General features: G+C 47.6%; 2 protein-coding genes across 2 annotated transcripts in view; one reads left to right on the plus strand and one right to left on the minus strand.

Moving 5' to 3' along the window:
* Positions 1-13,674, plus strand: part of PPP2R5B (protein phosphatase 2 regulatory subunit B'beta) — a 38,141-nt gene extending 24,467 nt beyond the window's left edge. The window contains exons 7-13 of the mRNA XM_072984466.2: positions 1,964-2,072; positions 2,920-2,973; positions 4,646-4,696; positions 6,036-6,155; positions 7,269-7,396; positions 8,820-8,921; positions 10,166-13,674. Coding sequence (XP_072840567.1) covers positions 1,964-2,072; positions 2,920-2,973; positions 4,646-4,696; positions 6,036-6,155; positions 7,269-7,396; positions 8,820-8,921; positions 10,166-10,313 — 712 coding nt within the window. The 3' untranslated portion in view covers positions 10,314-13,674. The remainder of the gene's footprint in view (positions 1-1,963; positions 2,073-2,919; positions 2,974-4,645; positions 4,697-6,035; positions 6,156-7,268; positions 7,397-8,819; positions 8,922-10,165) is intronic.
* A 1,887-nt stretch (positions 13,675-15,561) lies between these two features.
* Positions 15,562-22,751, minus strand: GPHA2 (glycoprotein hormone subunit alpha 2). Its single transcript, XM_020814136.3, has 4 exons — positions 22,621-22,751; positions 18,260-18,368; positions 17,049-17,233; positions 15,562-15,861 (listed from the first exon to the last, which is right to left on the minus strand). The coding sequence occupies exons 2-4, from the start codon at positions 18,354-18,356 to the stop codon at positions 15,760-15,762; spliced, it is 384 nt and encodes a 127-aa protein (XP_020669795.3). The 5' UTR covers positions 18,357-18,368; positions 22,621-22,751; the 3' UTR covers positions 15,562-15,759.
* Between the last annotated feature and the right edge of the window lie 1,874 nt (positions 22,752-24,625).

Here is a 24,625-nt window from a genome sequence, read left to right on the forward strand (position 1 = left end):
GCTCTGCTTAAAAACTGGCTTCACTCCCCATGTCACACCTTATTGATTTCTCTTTAGCATTGACACGGAGACGGGCCTTCCCTGTGGTGGAACACACTCCTCAGAATTATCTCCCTTTGGCAGTAGAATAATATCTCACATAGCACAGCCCAGTTTAGTGCTGTGTCAGGAAATTGGATTATTCCTGCACTTTCTATACTCCCATGAGTTTGTTTGTTTTTTACTTGAAACCTGGCAAGTTGCCACTATGCTGATAACTAGAGGGGAGGGTTCCTTATGACGTTTCGCATTTTCTCTGCAACCTGCATTTGAACCCATAAACAAATTCAAACATGTTTATGAGTAATCTGGCCTTTCTCACCAGATTACTCATAAACCTGTTCAGACCCACCCATAAGCTCAAATGTAGGCTGCAGGGGAAAAAAAAATACATGTCAGAAATCCTTCTCCTACTGATAACATTATTGTTATGACTAACATTTTTACAGAGTTTGGAGGAATAAAGGCTGGTAGCATAAAAGATCTAGATCCTCCAAAACCTGGAAAACCAGGACATTAGAATTTTAAAGAGTGCAAGTTATAAAATCTGTATCCTTCGTTTATGTTTGGTTTTATTTGCAAACAAGTTAAACTGGCAGGATTGTTATGATGAAGTGACCTTGCTCAGCTGGAACGCACTCACTGTTTTCCAATGGTTATGGTAAACTGTTATTCAAATCTCAGTTTTAAAAGTACTTAAATTCTCAGGTCTGATTCTCCTATAACGGCCTTTATTATTTTAACACTATATCCATAGAAAAATTTCATATCTTGACGTCTGGTTTGTTATCGTGTGCATGGTTGGGCATCTGTTTCGTGGTGCTTGACCAGAGGCCCAGTAGTGTACTTGAAGGAGGTGGACCGGGCCTCTGGAAGGCCTGTGGCCCAGTCTAGTCACTCTGTTGCAGAGGGAGACTTATGCCGTCAGAATACCATTTCGTGGAACATACCCTGAGCCCTCACTGGGTTATGGCTGTAGACACAGGGATGTTTCAAATGCCAATTTAAAACACACCTCCTCACTCTGCCTCCCTGCTTTGACAGTCATGAGCTGTTTGAAAATTTCTTTGTTGCTGTGTTTTTTTAAAAAAATAATATATATTAAAAGGGTTTCTTTGTCGAATTTTTTGGTATTTGTTCCAATGAAAAGTGATACAGAAATATTTCTAAGAAAAACATACATCATAAAGTTACTTATTTTCACTCCAGATCTCCTACCCAGCATGGTCAGGACAGGATTTTGGAGAACAGAGTAACGTTTCTGAGTTCTGGGCTTGTGGGATTTTAATTAGTTACAGAGTGCTTTTAAAATTAAGCCAAGCGGTGCCGTCTGCCCACCATGAGAGACAGGTTGCATACCATCGGGATGGCTGACCTGAGGCAGCCCAGCAACTCAAATATATTGTTAGATTACAACTCCCATCTCCTCCACGCACATACCATGGGCTATTTTTCCGTGGGCTAATAGGGGTCCAACCTCATCTAGAGGGTGGCAGTTGCCCCCCTCCCCATATTGGGGTTAGCACAATTAGTCCTGTGATCAAGGGGCGTGGTCTCGATTCAATTCTCCATTTGGCCCTTGAAACTGGCTTGATCTTAGCCGGCTTTGCAGTAAAGCCATCCATACCTCCCTGGAAGAGAGGCAGAGTCTATGCTGGCTGGAGAGCTTAACGACAGAACCGGAGGTGGGGAGTTCAATTCCCGACTGTGGAAGAACCGGCCCATGGGCTCTCTGCGTCAGTGGTTTCCCAGCCTTGCATCCCTAGGTGTTCCTGGAATTAAACTCCAGGAATTTAATTTAATTAAACGAGACAAACTGAATTTCACTGTTTTGCAACTGGTGCTGTCGGGACGGTTCCTTACCCAGCAGGAACCCAGCGTTGCCAATTTCTGGGTTTCTCTTTGCTTTCTTTCCTTCTCCCAGTATAATCAACGGCTTCGCCTTGCCCTTGAAGACCGAACACAAGCAGTTCTTAGTGAGGGTCCTCATCCCGCTTCATTCGGTGAAATCCCTCTCCATATTCCACGCTCAGGTGAGCTACGCGCAGAAGCATCGGCCTCTCAGGCTGCTAACAGTCACAAAACTATTTTCAGGGTGGGGAGCAGCTGGGGGTGGAATGTCTACAATAGGGTGGTTTAGGGCTGGGTCCTGCAATTGGGGCTGCAGAGGGAAACGAGGGGGGCAGGAGAAGTTTTGGGAGAAAGGCAGATTTGTGGGTCCTGCTTTTTCAGACATCAGAACGTCTGGCTTCTTAAATTCTTTCCATCCTGGATATGTGATTTGCAGGTTTAGGTAATTCAAAAAACAGACGGAAATGATATCCCCCCCCCCATGTGTGCCTTTCAAAGTCAATAGATCTCAATCTTACAAATCTTTAAAATGAGGAGCCTCTGAGAGAGGGGAGGGGAGAGGTGAAAATCTTGATTTGGAATGGAGAAAATGTACAAATGCTGGCCAATTCTTTTGAAAGGCGTAGAAACAAAAGCTCTCGGCTTGCACTGGCCAAACGCAAGAACTGCAGCCATTTTCAGCACCTGGAGGAGCAGTGGTAGATGTTTTTTTCCATATCAGGGTTAACTATGAGGAGCCTGTAAATGGGGTGGGGGAGGTGGTAACCCTAATTCAGTATCATCATGGTTCAACCCCAGACTTTTAAGAATTAAAAGACCAAACCCCTCTGTGGCTGTCCGGATTGATCAGGTTACTCTTTCTTTGGAAATTTTCGAAATCTTGAATTGTTTTCATCCTGAATAGTAAGTAGTTTACATGTTTTGATTAAATTCTTGTGCAAAACGAATGGGAATACAAATTCTCGCTTAATCTCTAGCTATGGCTTAATCTGGTCTCCAGTTATCACTCTGTTTTCTTCTCTCTTGCAGCTGGCTTACTGTGTGGTTCAATTCCTGGAAAAAGATGCAACTCTGACCGAGCATGTGAGTTAGCGTTTGCCAAAGAGCAGTGGCATGATGCCTGTGGGTTTGGTAGTGCTGGCCATCCCTGCCTCTGGAGGGGAAGGGGTTGAGTGCAGGGAAAGGCTTTATATCAGACTAAGCTTAAGCCAGTACAGTGGTACCTCACAAGACAACGACCCCGCTAAATGACGAATCTGCATAACGATGACTTTGTGATCGCTATAGCGATTCGCAAAATAGTCATTCCAATGGGGGATTTTCACTTGACAACCATTTGGTCCGTGCTTTGCGAACCGTTTGTTCACAAGACGACGATTTTTACAGCTGATCGTCGGCTTCGCAAAATGGCTGCCCTGTGTTTTCCGGACCCATGCTTCGCAGGACAGCCATTTTTACAGCTGATCAGCGCTCGCAAAATGGCTTCTCTATGGGCGATCTTTGGTGGACGACATGGTATTTTCCCCATTGGAACGCATTAAATGGGTTTCAATGCATTCCAATGGGGAAAGGGTTTCGCATGACGACGATTTCGCTAAACAGCTATTTCAATGGGATGGATTATCGTCATCATGCGGGGCAGCACTGTATCATGTACTGCACTTCCAGCTTGCCCAGTGTAATATCCTGTAGATGTGTGGGGCTACCCCTACCATCCTCCCTATTTGGTATAGCTGAGGGTAATGGGAAGTGGAAATGGCTAGTGGAAGGCTGGTCACATCCATCTAACATCAGGTCTCAGAAGTCTTGGGCAGAGAAGGGTTTTCTCCATCACCTACTTTCTTTAACTCAGCACGTTGCCAGGCAGCATGGCCTATTGGTGAATCTGGAAGTGCAGAAGCCCATTGCAATTGCCTAAGGGCCTGCTTGCTCAGTCCATAAGAGTGGATGGAGAGCGGGTCTTTTGCAAAGCCCATGGCTCTTAATTGAACATTTGGGAGCAAAACTACTTTGCATTAGAGGGATTCGTATCTGTGTCTTTTGGACTACAAGTCCCAGAAATTCACCAGGAAAGCCCTACCCAAGTTTCCATTTTCTGGGAGCTTTCTTTCTGAGCAAGTCGCCCTTGGAGGAACCAGTCCTAGCTAAGCCTCAAAGCCTTTCTCCAAGGTGCACCATGTTCAGGTATTTGCAAGGTGCCTATAAGGTAGGTAGAATGCACAGGATGGAGAATTACAATATTTGTAGTCTGGAAAATTTTTTTAAAACATCCTATTCCTGGTGACAGGTGCTGGCATAGTCCCTGCTAATCAGAAAATCCTGCCGTTTTGACCCCGCCGGCCCTGGCTCCATCATGCCATTGAGGCTGTGGACCAGACCTGGGTGGTTTTCCATGGTAAGCAGGTCCTCTGGCCACCGGACTATCCTCCTTCCCCTAGAACAGGCGCTGTATCTCGTCCAGCCCGGCCGGGTACTCGTGTCGACCATCGTTGAGTCCATCTTAACTGGAGGGCTTTCGTACTACCTTATTGCCTTAACTGGAAGATGCTTCTAGATTTTGGGCAGATTCTGTTTCTGCATATCAATAGAGAGGCTGTGGCGTGCTTGGGAAGGGCCCCTTCACCTCTGTTAGGATGGAGGCATAGCAGAGCAGCAGGAGTGACTGCGGACAGGAGCCACCCACACTGGTGCCGGATTAGGTTTCTGACATATTCCTCTTCTCTCCTTCCTTCTGTCCCCATCCACCCCACACCAGGTGATCCGTGGTCTACTGAAATATTGGCCAAAGACTTGCACCCAGAAGGAGGTACGGAAATGCTGTGCTTTTGTGGGGAAGAGAAGATGTTGCTTGTATGAAATAGTCATTAAAGCAGCTGAAGTTTGGGAGATCCAGGTTCTGTCCCCTCCCTTTCCCACAAGACATGGGTGACCCAAGGGCCTGTGGGTTTTTTACCCTTTCCTTCTACAGGTTTTGCCTACCTTACAAGGTGGTTGTTGCATCGATAAAATGGGCAGAGGGAGATACACAGGGAGAGTGACATAAAGTAAACAGATCCTATTGGGGCAGGATATCAACATCCTCTTAGCATTGCAGTGCTGGAGGCGACCCTCTGGATCATCGGGTCCGGTCCCTGTCAAGGAGGCCCCATGGGGGATTCAAACTCCCAACCTTTGGCTCCATAAATAACTAGCCAACTAAACGGGGTCAAAAATAGTCACATTATCTTAGCATTTTAATTTGTTTTCAGTTTTACCTATGTTTCATTTATGTTCCTAATTTTAAATTGCGCAGCACTCTGATATGAATAAAGGAAGGAAGGAATGGGGATACCTAGTAGTGTGAGGTGCTGGGTAGAGCAATGGACTACATCTTTGGAGGCCTGGGTTCAGAACGTCAGCTCAACCATGGAAACACACATGTCCGGGCGTGCGTGGAGAGACACAAACACACACACCACACTCCCCTGCACATGTTAAAGCTCCCCTGGCAGGCACAGTTTGAAGGGCTGCTTCTAACCTATAAAACCCTAAACGGCTTTGGGTCCAAGCTCTCTCAGGGACGGCCTCTCCCTTTATGAGCCAGCTCCGGTGTTGAGATCATCAGAGGGGGCCTTTCTCTCGGTCCCGCCACCTTCGCGGGCGCGTTTGGTGGGGACACGGGAGAGGGCCTTCTCTGTGGCTGCTCCCAGACTGTGGAACTCCCTCCCACTGGAGGCCAGGCTGGCCCTGCCTTTGCTGTCCTTCCGCAAGCAGACAAAGGACCTTTGTCTTCAGGCAAGCTTTCCCTCAGGGACTGACTGCCTGAATGGGATGTTTTTGGTGTTGCTTTTGCTTACCATCTTTTAGTGTGGTATTTGGTCCTTTTTAGTTATTTACCGGTTTTAGCTTTAAATATTGTCTTTTAATTATGTAAGCCATCTTGAGTCCTTTTTAAGGAGGAAGGTGGGTTTTTCTTTAAAAAAATAATTTAGTAAATAAATCAGTTCTCACCTGAGGTCTCATAGCAACAAGAAATTAAACTAAACAGATAGTAGATAATTAATTTGTCGAGCGTAATACGTGCAACTGCATTTTGTTCCAGCCGCTTGGTGCCTTCCCTCTGTCTAACCCTTTCTCTTCCTTCTACCTGCCTCTCACCTGAGCAGGTGATGTTCTTAGGAGAAATAGAGGAGATCCTAGATGTCATTGAGCCCTCTCAGTTTGTGAAGATTCAGGAGCCCCTCTTCAAGCAGGTGGCTCGATGTATTGCCAGCCCCCACTTCCAGGTACTCCTCGTCGGGGAGAGGCAGGAGTCTCGTTACGTTGCTTCGACTGGGGAGCCACTCTTCATGAGGGGGAGGGAGAGACAGGGCATGGGCAGGCCTAAGGGACTTTTTTACTGCCTTGCGGAGGGGAGGTACATGCCGCCTTGAAGGCAGGCCCTGCTCGAGGTGAGTGAAATGTGGTGGTGGGGGGTTGTCTTTGGTTAAAACTCCAGGACATCTGCCTGGGAAATTCTTGGAGAATTTTGGGAGCTGAAGATCCCTAAAACCAAGGATCACATTCCTAGCTGGCCTTGTGTTCTGAGAGATGGGGAGCCATTATTTCTTCGGCTGCATTTCTTCTAAACATGGCCTCCCCCCGTAGCTGGGCACTCCATTTACCAACCTCTAAAGGGTGGAGTGCTGAGCCCCCCTTGAGCCAGCCACCTGAGCCCCTTCAGATTGAACTCGGATGATGAGCAGAGGCTTGACTGCAGTGCTGCATCTTAACCGCTGTGCCACGAGGCTCCTGCCGCTCCCCTGCCAGCCGGTTTGTCAAAACTGCAGCCTTCCTCTTGGAAGATCTTTGGACCTCTTTATCCAGATCTTTGGACCTCTGTGCTTCCCGACTCCCATCACAATCGGGTTTTAACCATTTCGCCCGACGAAGTGTTTGGGAGAATCGGACAACTTGAACGTTACTATGGAATTGCAGTGGTGGACCCAGAGGGATCGGCGGCCTGCAGATTTTGAATCTTTTTGTTTTTGTCCACCTCGACCTGCGGTTCCCTTGCTGGGCTGGTCAGGATTTCTGGGAGCTGTAGTCCGAGAACACCTGGGGGACCCAAGGGGCAGGAAAGCCGTGCGGTACAAACGGCTCCCCCTCTTTCGTTTTGGTTTTCAAAGTTATCTGCGACGCAGATCCAGTTGCTTGGTCCAAACTGAGTAGACCCCAAAGAATCGATAGGATTTACAGAAGGGTTGACTTAGAGTTACGCTGTTGATTCTGTGGATCTGCTCTGGTTAGAGCCAGCAGGCGGATTGGGGCTCCCTGGGAGTGAGAGCAAGGACTTGTCCCCCCACGGCCCCCCAGCCACGTCTGTGACCCCGTCCTTCTTTCCCCCCACCCCTTGGCAGGTTGCAGAGCGGGCTCTGTATTTCTGGAACAACGAGTACATCTTGAGCCTGGTCGAGGACAACTGCCACACGGTGCTGCCCACAATCTTTGGCACGCTCTACCGCGTCTCCAAGGAGCACTGGAACCCGTGAGTTTTTTCTGCCCGTGTGGGTTGGGAGGCAAGAGGAAGGCAAGGAAAAACCTGGTGGGATGGCGAGGTGCAGGCCAGGTCCCTGATGGGCCTCAAAAAAGGAGCACAAAAGCCGCCCTTGAAAGGGGCTGATGTGCAAGACAAATATTTGCAGAGAACTGCCGGGGGGGGAGGGGAGAGGAGGAATAGCCAGTTTAATATGCAGGATTGGCACAAAGACATGTGGAACATGGCTATCAATGATAAATTAATGTGTGAATTGAAAGTTCAAAAAGAAATATTGGAAACAAATTGTTTTAAGGAGATGCAGAATGCTTTCTTAACAAACGTATTTGGTAAAAAAGAAGAATCATATTTCTGGATAGAGATGGGATGTGCAATGTAAAATGCATGTATGCATGCATACACACACACACATACATACAGTGGTGCCTCGCTTAATGGGTGCTCCGTTTAGCGACGAAACCACATAGCGATTAACTTTTTGCAATCACAAAAGCGATCACATTGTGATGTTTTAAATGGGTTTTTTTCGCTTTGCGATGATCGGTTCCTGGTTTCGCTTACCGATCATCGCAAAGCGATGATTTTTAACAGCTGATCAGCGGTTCCAAAATGGCTGCCAGGTAAAAAAATGGCTGGCCGCTGTGTTTTCGCACAGATTCCTCGCATAAGAGGCAGCGAAAATGGCTGCCGTATGGAGGATCTTCGCTTTAAGGTCAATTTTTTGCCCATAGGAATGCATTAAACAGGTTTTTATGCATTTTTATGGGCTTTTTAAAATCGCATAGCGACGAAATCGTTTAGCAGTGATTTTTGCTGCACGGATTAACGTCGTTATGCGAGGCACCACTGTACGTACGTACGTACGTACGTACATACATACATACATACATACATACATTCCAAGGGTGGCGGGGAACACTTATTTTGAGTTACGATTGTATTTTAGTTTATGTTTTTGCTGTCAATTTTTGTTTATTTTGTTTTAATATAAAATAAATTTTGGAGGGAGGGAAGGAAGGGTCAACGTGGCTTAATAAGGCTTGGGAAATCCTGGCCCTGGTCTGACTCTCCCCCGATGACCTTGGGGTTGGCCATCCTTTCTGCTTCGTATCTACCTCACAAGGTGGTTGTGAGAACTGAGTGGGAAGGAGGGGTGCTCCTCGTCCTGCTACGATTACTTCAGCAGAAGACATGATTTGAGCGCATAGCTTAATCAATCAATAAACTCTCTTCTCCCTCTGACCTATGACATGGAAGCACAGCTTTGCATAAACTGGAGGGTGCCTGCCTTATCTGGGCTCGCTGCTGGCTGTTTCCGATGCCTTCTCCCTGTGGTTTGGCCAGGGTCAGCGTAGCTGCCGCAACGGGTAATGTTTTAATCTTTCTCCGTATCTTGTGTCCCCCTGTCGCCCAGGACCATTGTCTCTCTGGTCTACAACGTCCTCAAGACCTTCATGGAGATGAACGGGAAGCTCTTTGACGAATTGACTGCCTCCTACAAGGTGGAAAAACAACAGTAAGTGCATTAAGGATGGGTTAGATCTCTTCCACCATCTGGATGTGTTGGACCCCAACTCTTGTCGTTACCAGACCGCATAGTCCGCAGTCATGCTAGCTAGGGGGTGATGGATAGGAGTTAAATTCGGAGACATGGTGACAGTTGCAGAGACACAGAAGACAGCTCCTAGCCAGTAAGGGGTGGGATTTTTAAAAAATTTTATTTTTTGGACCACACAACTCATAATTCTCCGTCTTAGGAGTTCTACATCACAGACAAGGCTCGCCTGGGGAAAAAAGAGTCCTGAACTGGAAGGCTTTGAGGCCTAGCTCAGCCCACATTTCTGGTTCCTGCCCGAAGTGCCAGTTAGGTGATTCCTTTCTGCACAAGAAACGAGGTGGGGTGAAAACTAGCTGGACATCAGAACCTTTGGATTTGGGCCTTTCTTCCCCGATCAGCCACATTGAGGCGTCTGGTGTGTTAAGCGGAACTCTCTAGAATAGAGAATTGTGGTAGGCCTAGTTCCAAAAATATGAAAATCCCACTCTTTCTGGGAAAATGCTGAACTCGGCCCCCACCTCCACCCCTGGACAAAGTAGCAAAAAGAAAATAAGATGAAGTGAAACTTTTTACTTTTTACTTTTACTTTTATTGAATTTATACCCTGCCCCTCTAGACAAAGTCTACTCGAAACAAGAGTTTGATGGGGAAGGAAAAGTTGTGAGAACTTGGGCTTAAAATCAGGACGGAGGGGAATAATAGAAATGTCATTTGGACGTAGGGGACACTTCAGAAGAACGGCTCTCTCTAGCAGAGCCCAAAGACACAAAGAACCCATCCGGGGCCGCAATGTTTGCTGGTCCACTTGATGGAATGGCCATTTCTCTGGAGGTGGCCTGGCCCATAATGGAACCTGTGGGAAGCAGACGCCAATAGGTCGGTTGTTTGGCTCTTGGGCTTATTTCTTTCTGCAAATCCCTTTTAAAGAAACCCCAAGTCACTACATCCTCATCCTACATTTTACAATTGCACTTTTGCTGGGGTTGTCTGTATGGTTCCCCAGCGGTGGTGTCAAACTGCTTGTTTGCATTTGAGAACATGATACAGTATAGAAATAGCGACAATGGGCACGACAGCAATGTCGGAGGGGCTGCGGACCTCGAGCGGCACAACTCAGCCACCGGCAAGCTTCACACCACCTCCTCCTTCCCCCCCCCTTTTTCCCACCCCCTTGTCTCTTCCTTTCTCTCCCCCCCCCCCAGAGAACTGAAGAAAGAGAAGGAACGCCAAGAGTTGTGGCGACAGCTGGACGAACTGCAGCTGCGGAAGCTGCAAGGACTGGAGGAGGCCAAGATGAACCGCCTGAACCTGCAACACAGCCTGGTTGTGCAGAGCGGGGGGGCCAGCTAGGGGCCCCCCTCCCTCCCTGGGAACCTCCCGCCCTCCCCTGCTGCGGCATGGGAGCAACACACACACTGGTGCCAGTACCTGTCTTGAGACAGCTGGGCATCCCTCCCCTTCCGCTCTCCTCCCCCCCCCAGCCGAGCCTGTGCGAAACCTTTCATACCTTCTGCTCCCCCCCCCCGAACGTTTGGGGCACGACTCACTTCCCCACTGTTCAACCCCACTGGTTGTGGCTTGCGAGGCCCTGGTTCCGAGTGCACGGCTGTTTGGGGAGGGGTGGGCAGAGGGGTGGAGAAGACCCCCCACCTCCATGTTGGGTGTGTGTGTGCCCTGTAAAAGTGGGGTGGTGTTGGCCGCTGGAAGCACAGGGGAAAAAAAACAGCTTTCTTCCTTCATTGGGGAGACAGGAGAGGCTTGGGACTCGGTGTCTAGGCTAGCTGTGGGTGGCATTGGGGGGGGGGACACAGAGAGCCCATGACTGTATAAAGCAATAGACCTCCTTATCCAAAGCTTTTGTCTGTGTAGGTGTTCCAGGAAAGGGGAGGGGGGGTCAAAGCAGGGGAGGAGAGAGGAAGGGAAAAGGAGTTAAACAGAATGATCCTGGTGGAGAGGGGGAGCCGGGTTGTGCCTGCGGTGACCCTTTGCAACTGGGTATGGTGAGGAATACCCCCCCCCCCGCCCATCGGAAGTATCCAGGGAAAAGACTCCTGTCCTTTTTCTGGCAGCCACACACACACCCCGGTTCACGCGCTGCTCTTCCCCTCGTCCAGAAGAACTGGGGTCCAGGCTCCTTCCTCTCTCCACAGCCAGCTCTTGAGAGAAGTAACATCTTCATCGAGGGGGAAAACGTGAACTGAGAGGATGGGGTTCGGTTTAAGCTGCCCGATGGTGGGCACAGGACTGGCAGCTTCCCATTCCCCCCCTGTCAACATGTGGGGTTCAAACGGGGGGGGGGGGCGGCACAGGTTGCTTTTTTCCTTCCCTAAACGTTTTGTCGATCTGGTTTCCAAACATTGGCTGACTTCAGATGCGGGAGTGGTGGACATATATGTGTGCATGAATAACAGAGAGAGGAGAAGACACTTGGGCGCACTTTGCTTAGATTTCTCACAACCCTGAAGTGGAGCGTTGCTCAAGATTTATGTGTTTCTCTCCCCCCCCCCGGCCGCTCCCCCCCCCCGGCCGCTTCCACTCTAGGTTGTTTGTGGGCCACAAGTAGAAGTTGAGAGAGAGAGAGAGAGATCAAATAGAGAAGAGCATTAAAACTCTTGGCACTTTAGAAAGGGCTGTTGGTTGCACAGGTAGAAACAGGGACGTTTGGGCTGGAGCCGCTCAGCATTTGGGGGGAGGGAGGGGAGGAAAGAGTGGGGTGGGGTGGGGTGTGTGTGGGGGGGAAGCATGGCATGAAGAGGGCATTCAAAAGGGAAGCTTAGATGAGGAGGAGAGGGAAGAGGTGGGTGCTGTAATCCAGGAGTGGGCCCGTCATGGCTCTCCCGATGTTGCTGCCGGACCGCAGCTCCCGTCACCTCGCTGGGCGGGCCAGCAACATCAGGAAGGCGGCCAGCGGCCGACCTCTTCTTAGTGTTGAGTCTTCCTTTTCCGGAGGATTCCTTGGAGACACTGGGAAGTCTGAAATCCAGGGTGATGTGGACTGTTGGGAGACTTTTTAAAAAACCAGAGACACCCTGCAAGCCCTAATTCTTCCCTTGGTTTTTAAGCATATGGTTTTTCCGTCACGACCGGAGGATGTTTCTCTTTGGGGAGGGTTAGGGTGGAAGTTAGAAACAGCCCCCATTGCTTCCTATCCCTCTTTTTCTGGGCATGATGACCTCAAAAACATTCTCTGTAACAAGAAATAGTCACTAGGTGGTTATTTGGGGAAGGGGAGGGTGTTCATGTGTCTTACAGGTTTTTATTTTTTAGCAAAACACTGAAGCCGATCGGGCCACTGTAGTAAGCCAGGCGCACTTTTTCTCTGTAGTTCCAGGCTTCCCCAATCCCTGAGGGGCTACAACTCCCCCATGTTGCACGGTGGGAGTTGTAGTCCAACACACATGGGTGAGCGCGTGTCCACGTCGGGGGGGACGCTGTTGTAGTGTGTCTAGATGCCGCACTGGTGTAGTTTCCACACAAGAAGGCTCTGAGGCATGGGGTGGGGGCGGGGTGGGGGTGGGTGGGGCGGGGGGGTATCGGGACAGATGTTGAAGAAGAAAGCTATTTTATTGGAGGATAGTTGGTGGGCGGGGGGGTTGGCATTGGTCTATTTATTGAAAAATTCACTACCATGAACCCTCCTCCCCCCCTGCCCTGTGTTCCTTTTGCTGGACGAGTCTGTATTCAATAAAAAGAAACTTTCATGTCACAGCTTATTTGCTATGGTATTATTCAGGAGCTTCGCGGCGGGTGGGTCACTGACTCAGCCGTCCTCCCATCGATGAAACTGGTGTCGGCGGTCTGGATTGCTAGAAGAGCAATAAAATATTTAATTTCGACCCTCGACACTCCTCGGCGGGTCATCAGCCCATTGTTTCTCGATCGGCGGGGCGGTCTAAGCAGGTCACCCCCATTTCCTACCATCCCTTCCTGCCCGTGGCCTTTTGGAACGCGAGAGGTGGCTCGGCTGGCTGGGTAGCTCAGCGGTTTCGGTGTCTGGCTGCAGAGGCAAAGGTTGGGAGTTCGATTCCCCCCACTGGGCCGCCTGGGAGAAGGGCCAGCCTGTGTAGCCGTGGGCAAGCTGCACCGTCCCAGGACACCTCCAGAAGAAGGGAAGGGGGGACCACTTCCAAGTACTACCTTAAAAACCCTGAAAAGGGTCATCATAAACTGGAATCGACTTGACAGCACACAAGTGGTGACATTTTTGTGTGCGTCTTGCTCTTTTCTTCTGATGCCCCCCCCCCAATTTATGTCTTATCTTTTCTAGAGCTGTGTTGGTCCCAAAAGCTTTCCAGATAGTAAGACCTAGAAACCCAGAATTTTACACAGGTGCTGCTGCTTTCCCAGTTGAAATAACCGGGCGGGTTGTATCTCGGGATCGGTGGGCGGCAGCTCGGCGTAGCTGTTGGCAGGACTTTTTCTTCAAATGCGTCAGATAAAGGCCAAGTATGAGATTCATTTCCCCCAGTGGTGTCTCTTCATTTATTTCGAGAGGTAATTGGAAACCCTGCAGCTGTTTCGGCTGGATGGAGCTCCAAATCTCGGCATCCAGAACTTAATGCTTACTATCTTGTTGCCTTGTGGGAATGGGCGAGAATTACACTTCTCATTTTTGATCAAACTTTACCCAGTTTTGCACAAGTCAGATGTGAGAGAAAGCAGAACTGATGGGCCTTTCTTTACTGCCCTTCTCTCTGAATTCATCTAATTTTTTTTTTAAAAAATGAGCAAAACTATTTGAAGAAAGGCGGGTGCCTCTTGTTCTGTTTCTCCACTTGTATTGTTCAATGAGTGAAAAACTCTGTGGCTTTTTATCTCCACAAAAGCTTGCAATTCGTTTGATTTTTTTTAGTCCTACAATAAAAGCTATCACTTGCTCTTACATTTGTGTAACCTTGTGTAACCGCACAGCCCTTTCCTGGTTATCTCTTTAGCTGGGTGGACAAACCGAGCTAGTTTATTTAGACAGACAATTTCTTATAACCTTACAGTGTCTTCTAACTTTTGAAAAGCTGGTAGGGTGGAGTGCGTTGACTGGGGCCCTTCCGCAGCCTTACTGTGAGGCCAGTCTTTTAGTAAAACACCCGTATTTTTGATAATTTCTCCTTTGATTGCAGCTTTAACAAACTTGAAGTCTTAAAACCTTCCAAAATGTGCATTCCAGATGTGTGTGATGCCCTTTCTAAATGTTAACATTAAATCAACAGCTAGGCAGTGTGTAAGCCCTTCAGATGCTGATGGATTCCAACTCCCATCATCCCCACCAGACTATGCTGGTTAAGACTGATGGGCATTCTAGCCCAACAACAACTGGCGATCCATCAGAGGCTCACATCCAATGGGTTATCTGCCAAATGATAACAGATGATGGGAAATTCTATATGGAATATATGGTAGAAATTCCATGTTGCAGCTCACTCAGCCTGGCCTTTGGGTTCACTCAGACTCGCTCATTTATGTGATACAACCAAAGTCTGAAGTTAGGCTCAAATTCTCTAATGCATTAGCATTAGACATTACAGTGGTACCTCGCAAGACGACGACCCTGCTAAATGACGAATCCGTGTAACGATGACTTTTTGTGATCACTATAGCGATTCACAAAGTAGTCATTCCTATGGGGGATTTTCGCTGGACGTCGATTATGTCCGTGCTTCATGAACCGTTTGTTCGCAAGACGACGATTATTTCCGCTGATTGCCAGCTTTGCAAAATGGTTGCCCTGTGTTTTCCGGATCCATGCTTCGCAGGGCAGCCATTTTTACAGCTGATCGGTGCTCGCAAAATGGCTTCCCTATGGGTGATCTTCACTGGATGACGAGGTATTTTCCCCATTGGAACCCATTAAACGGTTTCAATGCATTCCAATGGGAAAGGGTTTTCGCACGACGACGATTTCGCTAAACAGCGATTTCAATGGGACGTGTTATCGTCGTCATGCGGGGCACCACTGTACTTTGATTTCTAAAAAGAGCATTATGTTAGCACTACCATATTTAATGAGTAAAATCAAAGCATATCTGCCAGGTGATTATCCAAGTTTTCTTTGAATGCCTCCAGTGTTGGAGCACTCAACAACTCCCGAGGTAACTGGTTCCACTGTCGTACTGCTCTAACAGGAAGTTTTTCCTGATATTCAACCAAAATCTGGTTTACTTGGTGCGTGTTGAAATGTGGGGAGATGGACCTCATTACCCCCAAAGGTAATGACATATTAGTTCATGTTGTAAAGAGGGATGGGATTTTAGGATTTGATGGACTACAAATCCCATAGGTCACTATTTTGGGCTAAAACGTCCATCAGTCTGGTGGGGATAGCGGGGGTTCGAGTTTATCAACTTCTGGAGGGCTCCACACCGCCTGGCAGACCCTTACGTGGCCTAGCTCCACCCAAGTTCCCTGTTCAGAAAGACGGCTCCCAGCTAGCACTGGGGCAGGAACAGGAAGTTGGAGCAAAGCTAGACCTAGCTAAGCCTCAAAGCCTTCTAGATGAGGCCTTTTTCTCCCAGGTGTGCTATATTTAGGTATCTGTCAGGTGTCTCTTGGTCAGGTAGAAATCCCAGAGCTGTGCCATTCGTAGTCCGATAAATCCCATTCCTTGTTGCGACTGCTAACGTTTAATTTCCTTGATCTGGAACAGATTACTTTCAGGGGAGGTGAAAATCATCATAATGCGAATAGGAGTTGGAGGTCTGAGACCTTGCCTTAAGGAAGTCCCAGAAGCCCCGAGGAGGAGATGCAGGCAGCCCTCGGAGAGGCTGGGAGAGCAGGGGACGGGCTGTTTCCTCTGCCCCTGCTAATATCTGGAGAGGCGGCACATGTCACACTGGCACGCTTTGGCTGTGAAGAGCTCCATGGTCTCGGGCCGACTGCCTCCACAACGCAGCTGCACCTTGACCTGGAAGAAGAGAAAGAGAGAAAGCGTTGCCTCTCCCCACCTGGGCAGTCTGTTCCGTAGCCCCTGGCTTCTGACCACGGGTGCAAGATTATGCTATGATTTAGGACGGCGGAGGTGATATGTCCTGTTTGGGCAGACCTGGCTAGAGTATCATCATCATCATCATCATCATCATCATCATCACGTGTTGTCAACGTAATTGTAGTTTTCTGAGAGGCCCCTTTTATGGAGACTACAGCACCCCTAATACTTTGCAGGGCAACAAAGCTTAGGGTTGATCCCCCCCCCCCCAATATTCTAGCTAAGGCAATTCCAGAAGACCGTCTGGTTGTTGTAGTTCAAAAAATACAAGAATGCAAGAATGTGCGGATTAGTACCACCAGATGTGATGGCATCTGGCCTAGATGCCTTTAAAAAGGGGATGGGGCAGATTCCTGGAGGAAAAGTCCATCGCAGGTTGCAAGCCACGATGGGGATGTACCATCTCCAGGCTTAACAGGAAAAGACCTCCAAATGCCAGATTGCAGGGGAGGGGGATCAGGAGACAAGGAATCTAGTGGGCTCGTGGGATCCCAGAGGCATCTGGTGAGCCCATGGTGAGATACAGGGAGCTGGACTGGATGGGCCCTTGGCCTGATCCAGCACAGGGCTCTTCCTAGGTTCTTATGTAATAACAAGCTAACTCTCTTCCCAGTTTCTTTCTCTCTATTGAACTGGTTGTTCAAAACTTCCATATAGTGGGAAGGAAGGTGATCTCTCCTGCTTTCCTCAAGACTTCTAGAGCAGTGGTCCCCAAGCTTGGGCCTCCAGATGTTCTTGGACTACAACTCCCAGAAGCCTATACCACCACGTCTTCTGGCCAGGATTTCTGGGAGTTGAAGTCCAAGAACATCTGGAGGCCCCAAGGTTGAAGACCACTGTTCTAGAGGATGTCGTTCTTTGGTGTCTTCTCCCGGATACCTGTTCCTTGTCCTCAGGCCAGATGGCTTCCAAGGCTGCTGGAAGTGCTACAGATATTCTAAAGCCAAGTGTTCGAAACTGCTGTGCCCCTAAAATGAAGAACGGTGCCTGCCCCCAGAGTCAGGCAGCCACGGACCCTGGACATCCCAGCTGTGGGAGAGGCCCCTCGAGAAGAGGGCCACGTGCCCCTTCCCACCCTGCCTCTGCTCCCCTGTGGGCTAACTCACCTTCTGCATTTTGCTGATGGCGCAACACTGGGAGACGGAAGTGACGTTGTGCTTGAAGCCGCTGGCCCGGAGGACGGAATACTTGGAAGGGAAGGCGCTGGACTCACAGTAGCCCACGCAGGCCTGGAGGGTGTGGGTGCTGTGGCAGCTGCCCCCGGGGTCCCTCTTGATGGTGACATTGAAAGCTGGGGAGGAGAGAAGCAATCCAAGATGGAGTGGAAACTTCTGGAAACAAATGTGTGGGTTTTTTTAAAAAAACAATTTTAATGGAATCCTACCATTTGGAATTGTTACGACATTCTCTTCACAGTCCTGAGTGCCAAGGAAACTATTATTTGGTTGGTTTGTAATATTTTTTTATATAAATTTTTATTTTTTTATAAATCTTCCTGAGGGGTGTGTGTTATGTACCATCAAGCACGAACCAATTTGCAGCATAGGGTTTTCGAGGTAAATGAAATACAGTGGTGCCTCGCTTAACGAGCGCCCCGTTGAGCGATTAAATCGCTTAACAAGGGGCTCTGGGCCATCGCTGGAGCATTCGCTCAGCGATGGCCCCTATGGCATTTTTTCGCTTTGCGATATTCTCTAAGCGATTCGCTTAGCGAATATTGCATAACAAAGCGGGGGAGAACAGCTGATCGGTGGTTCCAAAATGGCCACTGGAAGGTCTGCGCCGCATTTTCGCGCCCTGCCCTCGCTTACCGAGGGCGTGAAAATGGCGGCGCTATGGAGGAAGATCACTTAACAGTGAGTTTTAAAGCCACAGGAACGCGTTTCTATGGCTTTTTTATTTCCGTTCAGCGATGTTTCGCTATAGTGAAGGTTAATCCGGAACGGATTAACCTCGCTATTGGTTTCACCAGTGATGCCACTCCGTGAGTTTCAATGGATGAGGAGAGATTTGAACCTCCTGAGTCCTAGCCCATCACTCTGTCCACAACGTAACACAGGTTATCCCTGTGTCTAAGGTACCACAATAGAAGGAACCTGAGAGCATTGTCTATATTCTTCCTCACCTATCAGTAATGGGTGACACAAGAAATTACCTCACCTATCAGTAATGGGTGACACAAGTAATTATTTGTGGGATCAGAGCAAAGATGATAAAGATCACGCCAGCCTGGCTTCCAAGAGGGGATGAGTAATGCAATCCGTTCCTTTCAAAAAAAATAACATTCAGAGTGCTGCCCCCAACCCATGACGCTTACAGTGTAGGTGGCAACCGATTCCGGCAGGCTCGTGACTCCAGCACGCAATAGCCAAGAGAAGACTGAGGACGAGAGCAAGGACGGAGGCTGCCATCATCTCCCAGAGTCTCTGAAAAGACACAGGCTTGGCATTTGCAAAGATATGACATGACAGCATTGTGTCTAAACACGAAGCAACAATGCCAGCATGGCACATGTTAAGTGTGTTAGACTAAAAAACATGAGACACCCCCCCCCCCAGATCAAATCACAAACCTCACTGGAGCAAATGGAGCTAGTCACTATTTCTTAGCTTAACCTAAGTAGGAGAGAAGGAGAACAATATATATATATATTCTTTAGTTCCTTGGGGCTTATCGAGACAGAATATTGCAAGTACTGGGTTTTACACTGAAGGTTTGGCTATTTATCCTACCACCTATACCACATAAGGCTTGTCTCACTTAATCCAGTGCTTTCCTCCCATTATTTTCCATTCCTTTACATACCTTCTTTTTTTTTTAACCTTGTTTTGTTCCACAGAATGGTGAAGTTTAGCATTGTTGCGCTTCTCATTCATGTCAGCAGCCAGAGCCTCCTGGCCAAAAAGTGTTCAATTATTCAGGTAGCACTCAAAGATTCTAACACAGAAGCTCTAGCAGTCATCAGTGGTTTATATTGCTTATAAATACAACTTTTTAAAAATTACTAAAAATAAGCAGGTCCCTTACAGAGAAGTGAGGTGGATTTTTTTTAAGTGTGTTTGGATGTAAATCCTGATGACCTTGTACTTTTTTCAAGTAGTGGAGAGAAAAAGGGTGGAGACCTTTTTATCTGTCTGGAGGAGCGTATGGGACAATGGTAGAATAAAAGGACAATTTTCAAAAAATAGAGTCCATGGCAGCAAACTTTCTCACCCTAGGCAGAGGAGTACCATATTTTTCCATGTATAAGACACCCCCATGTACTGTATAAGACTTTTCTAATCCAAAATTAAGAAATCTAAGTGGGGTTTAGCAAGTGTAGGGGGAAAGGGATCAAAGCGCTGCAGGATCACTTTGATCCCTGCTTTCCCCTCCACTTGTTTTTGTTCTCTCCTCAGCTTACTTCCGTGTATAAGACAACCGTCAATTTTTAGTCTAAAGATTTTAGACAAAAGTATAGTCTTATAGAAGGAAAAATACGGTACATTGAAATGAGAAGAAAACAAGTTCAAATTCCACATGAAGGTGGTACTTTTATAAGAATAAATGGATGGATAGATGGATGTTGTTATGTGCCATCAAGTTCACTTATGGCTACCCTATGGATGAGCACTCTCCAAACTGTCCTGTCCTCAACAGTCCCGCTCAGCCCTTGTGAACCCAAGCCTGTGTCTTCCTTCATGGAGCCAGTCCATCTCGTATTTGGCCTTCCTCTTTTCCTGCTGCCTTCCACCTTTCCCAGTATTGTTATCTTTTCCAGATAATCTTGCCATTTTACGTATGATGTGCCCAAACTAGGGCAGCCTCCTCAGTTTCAACATTTTTGCCTTCAGGCTTGATTTGATCTAGGACCCACTTGGATGAAGACACAAAATTGCATGCAAGCTTTTGGAGTTTCCGTCCCTTCCTTTGACACAGAGAAGAGGGACGGGAAAACTAGACGCCATTTTTATTCACAAAGAAGGATGCTTGTGAGGATTTTTCCATTTCGGTGTTAGGAGAACCTGCTTGCTTTTGCATCCTATTGCCTTGGTCGGTGAAGAAAGAGGGATTGCTGTTCTGCCCTACAGAGCGCCATGTCTTGGCGCAGCCTGTAGGTTTCCATGAACTATAGCTGCACATACGTGCACAAAGCATGATCTATATATGACTCTTGGGGGAAAGAAGGGAAAAGTATGGCTCTCTCACTGCCATGAAATGCAAGGGTACTCAGTCAGAGGGTAAGTCAGTCAGACAAACATCTCTGCACATGTGTGCAAAATATGTTCTCCACAAACAGATAATAATCTGGGTGTCGGATTAGCGCAGCATAAAAAACGATTGTAACCACTGATGACTGTGGTGAAATGAGACACACTCATTTCACCGCATAGAATTTGCGAAGGAAAGTCAGAGATGATACTTTTTGCATTTCATGGTGTTTAGTTTCAACTGAAAAAAAACACAACAATATATTGGCCATATAACATAAATATACCCCTGCGTTAACACCATCGGCCACCATTGGCGTCAATTTCAGCAGCCAATTGCTGCCAGCTAAGAAGTTGGCACAGTTTTTTTTTCTGGTTACACAGCAAGACACACAACTGCTGAGTGACAAGAAAGAGCCACTTTCTTAACTGGTTCTAATTTGCAGCTGAGTGGAGTTACAGTGGCAGGATTTTGACCCGTGTCAGAGATGTACAAAAAAGCTCAAGATGTACAACTGGGAGTTGTAATCCAGAAACATAAATCTACACATCTTTTAAAGTTATAATGATGATTGGGGGATACAGTATTTAATAGTAATAACATATATTGTTTTTAAAATGAAAGTATAATGAGTAGCAGCACAAAGTCTATAAAACACACACACACACACACACACACACACACACACACACACACACACACACACAAATTTAAACATGTTTAGAGTGGGATAAATTTTTAAAAAAGTTTTTCTCTGGTGCCGAAAAGACACCAAGGTAGCTGCCTGGTGTGCTTCCCTGAGCAGGGCATCCCATAATCTTGGAGCCACCACTAGTAAGTCCCTTTCCACAAGAGCGACTGGCTTTGTGTCATTTGAAGCTGCTCATTTACTTCACTTTGATGGTTCCACAAATCCGTTGGGTCACTTCACTCTGCTTAAAACACTCAAAGCAACTTAGCAATTTTGCCAGCATGAGAATAAAATAGCGTCAAAGCAAGGAAGAGGGGGAAGGCTGGCAGGGTGAGAAGAGACCAATGGCAAGCCACTGGGGACTTAGCTGTATCATTTATTTAATATTTACCATATTTTTCGGTGTATAAGACTATACTTTTGTCTAAAATCTTTAGACTAAAAAATTGAGGGTCGTCTTATACACAGAAGTAAGCTGAGAGAACAAAAACAAGTGTAGGGGGAAGCAGGGATCAATGCGATCCTGCAGGGCTTTGATCCCTGCTTTCCCCTCCACTTGCTAAGCCCCACTTTGATTTCTTAATTTTGGGTTAGAAAAGGGGCGTCTTATACATGGGGGTATCTTATACATGGAAAAATACAGTATATGCTGCCTTTCCCCCAGTATTGGGACCAAGGTGGTTTCATCGTCAGGTTTCATCAAGTGAAACCTGACGATGGCAACCCTTATGGACTTTTCAGGGATTTCTAGGTAGACAGAACGGATTTGCCCTTTCCTTCTTCTGGGGGACGGTGCAGCTTAGCCAAGGCCACCCAGGCTGGCTCTTCTCCCAGGAGGCACAGTGTGGGAATCGAACTCCCAGCCTCTGGCTCTACAGCCAGACACCTAGCTCACGGAACTATCCAGCCAACTCCAAGGTGGCTTACAATACAGTTACAATACACTGTGGTGAGGATCTGTGGAAGACTCTCATAACAGCCTGGAAAAGAAGAGTGGGAGCTGTGTAAGGCGACTGTGGACAGCTCTGGAGGTCCCTGCCCTTCCACAGAGGTGACCTGCAGGCTGCCATCTTTCATAAATCGTCCCACTGAATGGCCAGACCAGGTTTTCCTAATTCTCACAAGGCCTTTCCTTCCTTTGGAAGAGGAGGCAGGCAAGTTCTAAAAGCGGTATTCAAAATCCTTTGTTGAAGTCTTAGGGGTTATGACAAAGCAGCAGCTTAAAAAACAACACCTTTGGCTTATTTAGTTTCCATCTCTTTACAGTCTAGAAGGCAAAAATGCAAGGAATCAGCAATTCTACAATTTATCTTACCATCTTGAATCCCTTCCTTCCTTCCTTCCTTCCTTCCTTCCTTCCTTCCTTCCTTCCTTCCTTCCTTCCTTCCTTCCTTCCTTCCTTCCTTCCTTCCTTCCTTCCTTCCTTCCTTTCATTCTTCCTTCCATCCTTCCATCCTTCCTTCCTTCCTTCCTTCCTTCCTTCCTTCCTTCCTTCCTTCCTTCCTTCCTTCCTTCCTTTCATTCTTCCTTCCATCCTTCCATCCTTCTACTTGTCCTCTTCGTGTTGGGATTTCATTCTTTATTCTCTGTTGACTTTTTCCTCTCTTCCTTCCTCTGTGAAGTCTCAACAAACCTCCCTCCCTCTGGCAATATTTTAAAAGCAATCAATTAAAATAATAAACTCTGGCCACCCAAAATCCATTTCCCGGGGCCAGCTGCTTCACTCTGCTTCATGGGCAGGCCAATCCTGACCCTAACCTTTCTGACCCAGACCACTGCCACACCTCCACACTCACCTGCACGCTGGGAAGAAACGCCAGCAACTCCTAGGTCTCCAACAGAGGAGCCTCTTAGCTGCCCAGACTAGTCGCCTTTGTTCCTGGGAGGGCTTCTAGGCAAGATTCTTGCTGCTCCTCACCTGGGCTCAGCCCTTGGCAGTTCCCACCTTCCTTAACTCTCCACCCACTTCTTACCTGGGAGGAAGAAAGCCGTAACACAGTCTTGCCCCCCCCCCCCCGGTTTCTGGCAAGGTCCACCAGCTGCCCCACATCTGGAAATTTTGCACCCTGTTGACAACTAAGCTGGCTGTTAACACAATTTTAAAAAAAAGGAGAGGAGGCAAAAGAAGGCACTGAAGCTGGACCTATGTAGATCTTTATAATAAGCTGCAACAAAGATACTTATTGTGCATTAGCTGGAAACAGGCACAACCCCGCATGCAACAGTCATCCTGTTTCACACAATGCTCCCTGTTAAAGGATGTGCAGTCACCAGCTGGCCAGTGTTGGGAGGGTTCTTGGCTACCTCAGCGTCCCCTCATCATGCAGCTGCTGGCATCACCACAAATTCAGCTGTTGTTTTTTTTCTGGTGTGTTTTGTTGTGCGGCCTGATTGCACAAAATCGCACCTGCTGTGATTTGCAGATGCAAAATTGTAAGTGATTTTTATAATTTATACAGCATTATAGTCTGGGGAGCTGGCTGTATAGCTCGCTCGCTTAGGTATCTGGCTGCAGGATCAAAGGTTGAGAGTTGGATTTCCCCCCCACTAGGCTTCCAGGGAGAAGAGCCAGCCTGGGTAGCCTTGGGCCAGCGGCCCAGTCCGAAGGATGCCCCCCTAGAGGAAGGGAAGGGCAAAGCACCTCTGCGTACATATTCTCTACCTAGAAAACCCTGGAAAGGGTCAAGAACTACCTTGATGGTTATTAAATGAGAAATACAGTGACCAGGGGACCTGTCCCTTCGTGTGCCACTGCCCAACTGTTGCTGTTTGTGTAACATTAAGGTCCCCGATATCCCTCTTCCTGGTTCTCTATCTTTCAACCGGACTCAGACTGCATTTCATAGATGATGACATCAAAAACAGAATTGTTGTGTGGAGCAGCCCTTTAAACCAGAGGATGCTCCTCTGTAAACAAAGACAAGGGCCACCCTATGTATATATCGTTCTGTGGCCAGCTTCCAAAAGCTAATTGACATCGAATCTGCTTTCTAAGCATCTGGAATTCACCCTCTGCATAAAAGAGAACAATTAAGAACAATAAGCCTGCTTTTATAGCGGGGTTGTGGTTCCCATAATAGAGGGGAGAAGTGTGTCTACGCTATACAGTTAAAGCAGTTTGATTATTACTGTGATTTTCCATTCTAAGCGATCCTATGTTTGGCCAGGTTCGAATTCTCTGCCATAGTTTATGGAAGGGCATGCCGATTTCTAGCAGATAAAGCTGTGTGTCTTGTCAGACAGCAAATATCGAGATGCCCTGGGAGAGAGCCATGGGAGTTTTTGTACCCCACGGCAATAACATCCATCTGTAAAACTGGCTCACAGTCTACAGATGCTGCGTAATGTCTGATTAAAATTGTTGATCTTTGAGGTGCCATGAGACTCCTCCTTGCTTTTGTAAAAACTGGGTGGGGCAGCTACCCTTTCTTTCTTTCTGTCTACTCCAGGGTTGCTTGCTCTGACAAGGAGCAGCTTTCCCATGACGTACAGGTATCTTTTCCCCCCAAACTAGAGATGCTGAAGATTGAACCTGAAGTCCTCGTTCATATATGTGCATGCCTTATAAGAACAGAAAGAAGAGCCCTATTGGAGCTGATTGAGATGCTCACCTGGCCCTACGCCCATTGCACTTCTCCTGTAGAGGCCAAATATTAGAATCCTCTGTGAAGTCCATATACCCGTATTTTTCCGTGTATAAGATGCCCCCATGTAATAAGACACCCCATACTTTTCTAATTCAAAATTAAGAAATCTAAGTGGGGCTTAGCAAGGGTGGGGGGGAAGGGATCAAAGCGCTGC

The sequence above is a fragment of the Pogona vitticeps genome, chromosome 15 (genome assembly GCF_051106095.1).
Source record: "Pogona vitticeps strain Pit_001003342236 chromosome 15, PviZW2.1, whole genome shotgun sequence".
NCBI lineage: Eukaryota > Metazoa > Chordata > Lepidosauria > Squamata > Agamidae > Pogona > Pogona vitticeps.

What these genes read in the sequence shown, in the direction of transcription:
- GPHA2 (XM_020814136.3), bottom strand. Translation starts at nt 18,356, where the DNA reads ATGATGGCAGCCTCCGTCCTTGCTCTCGTCCTCAGTCTTCTCTTGGCT. An exon ending in AATCGGTTGCCACCTACACT is followed by an intron (nt 17,234 to 18,259) that starts GTAAGCGTCATG and finishes TCTCCTCCCCAG; the next exon opens with CTTTCAATGTCACCATCAAG. An exon ending in CCATCAGCAAAATGCAGAAG is followed by an intron (nt 15,862 to 17,048) that starts GTGAGTTAGCCC and finishes CTCTTCTTCCAG; the next exon opens with GTCAAGGTGCAGCTGCGTTG.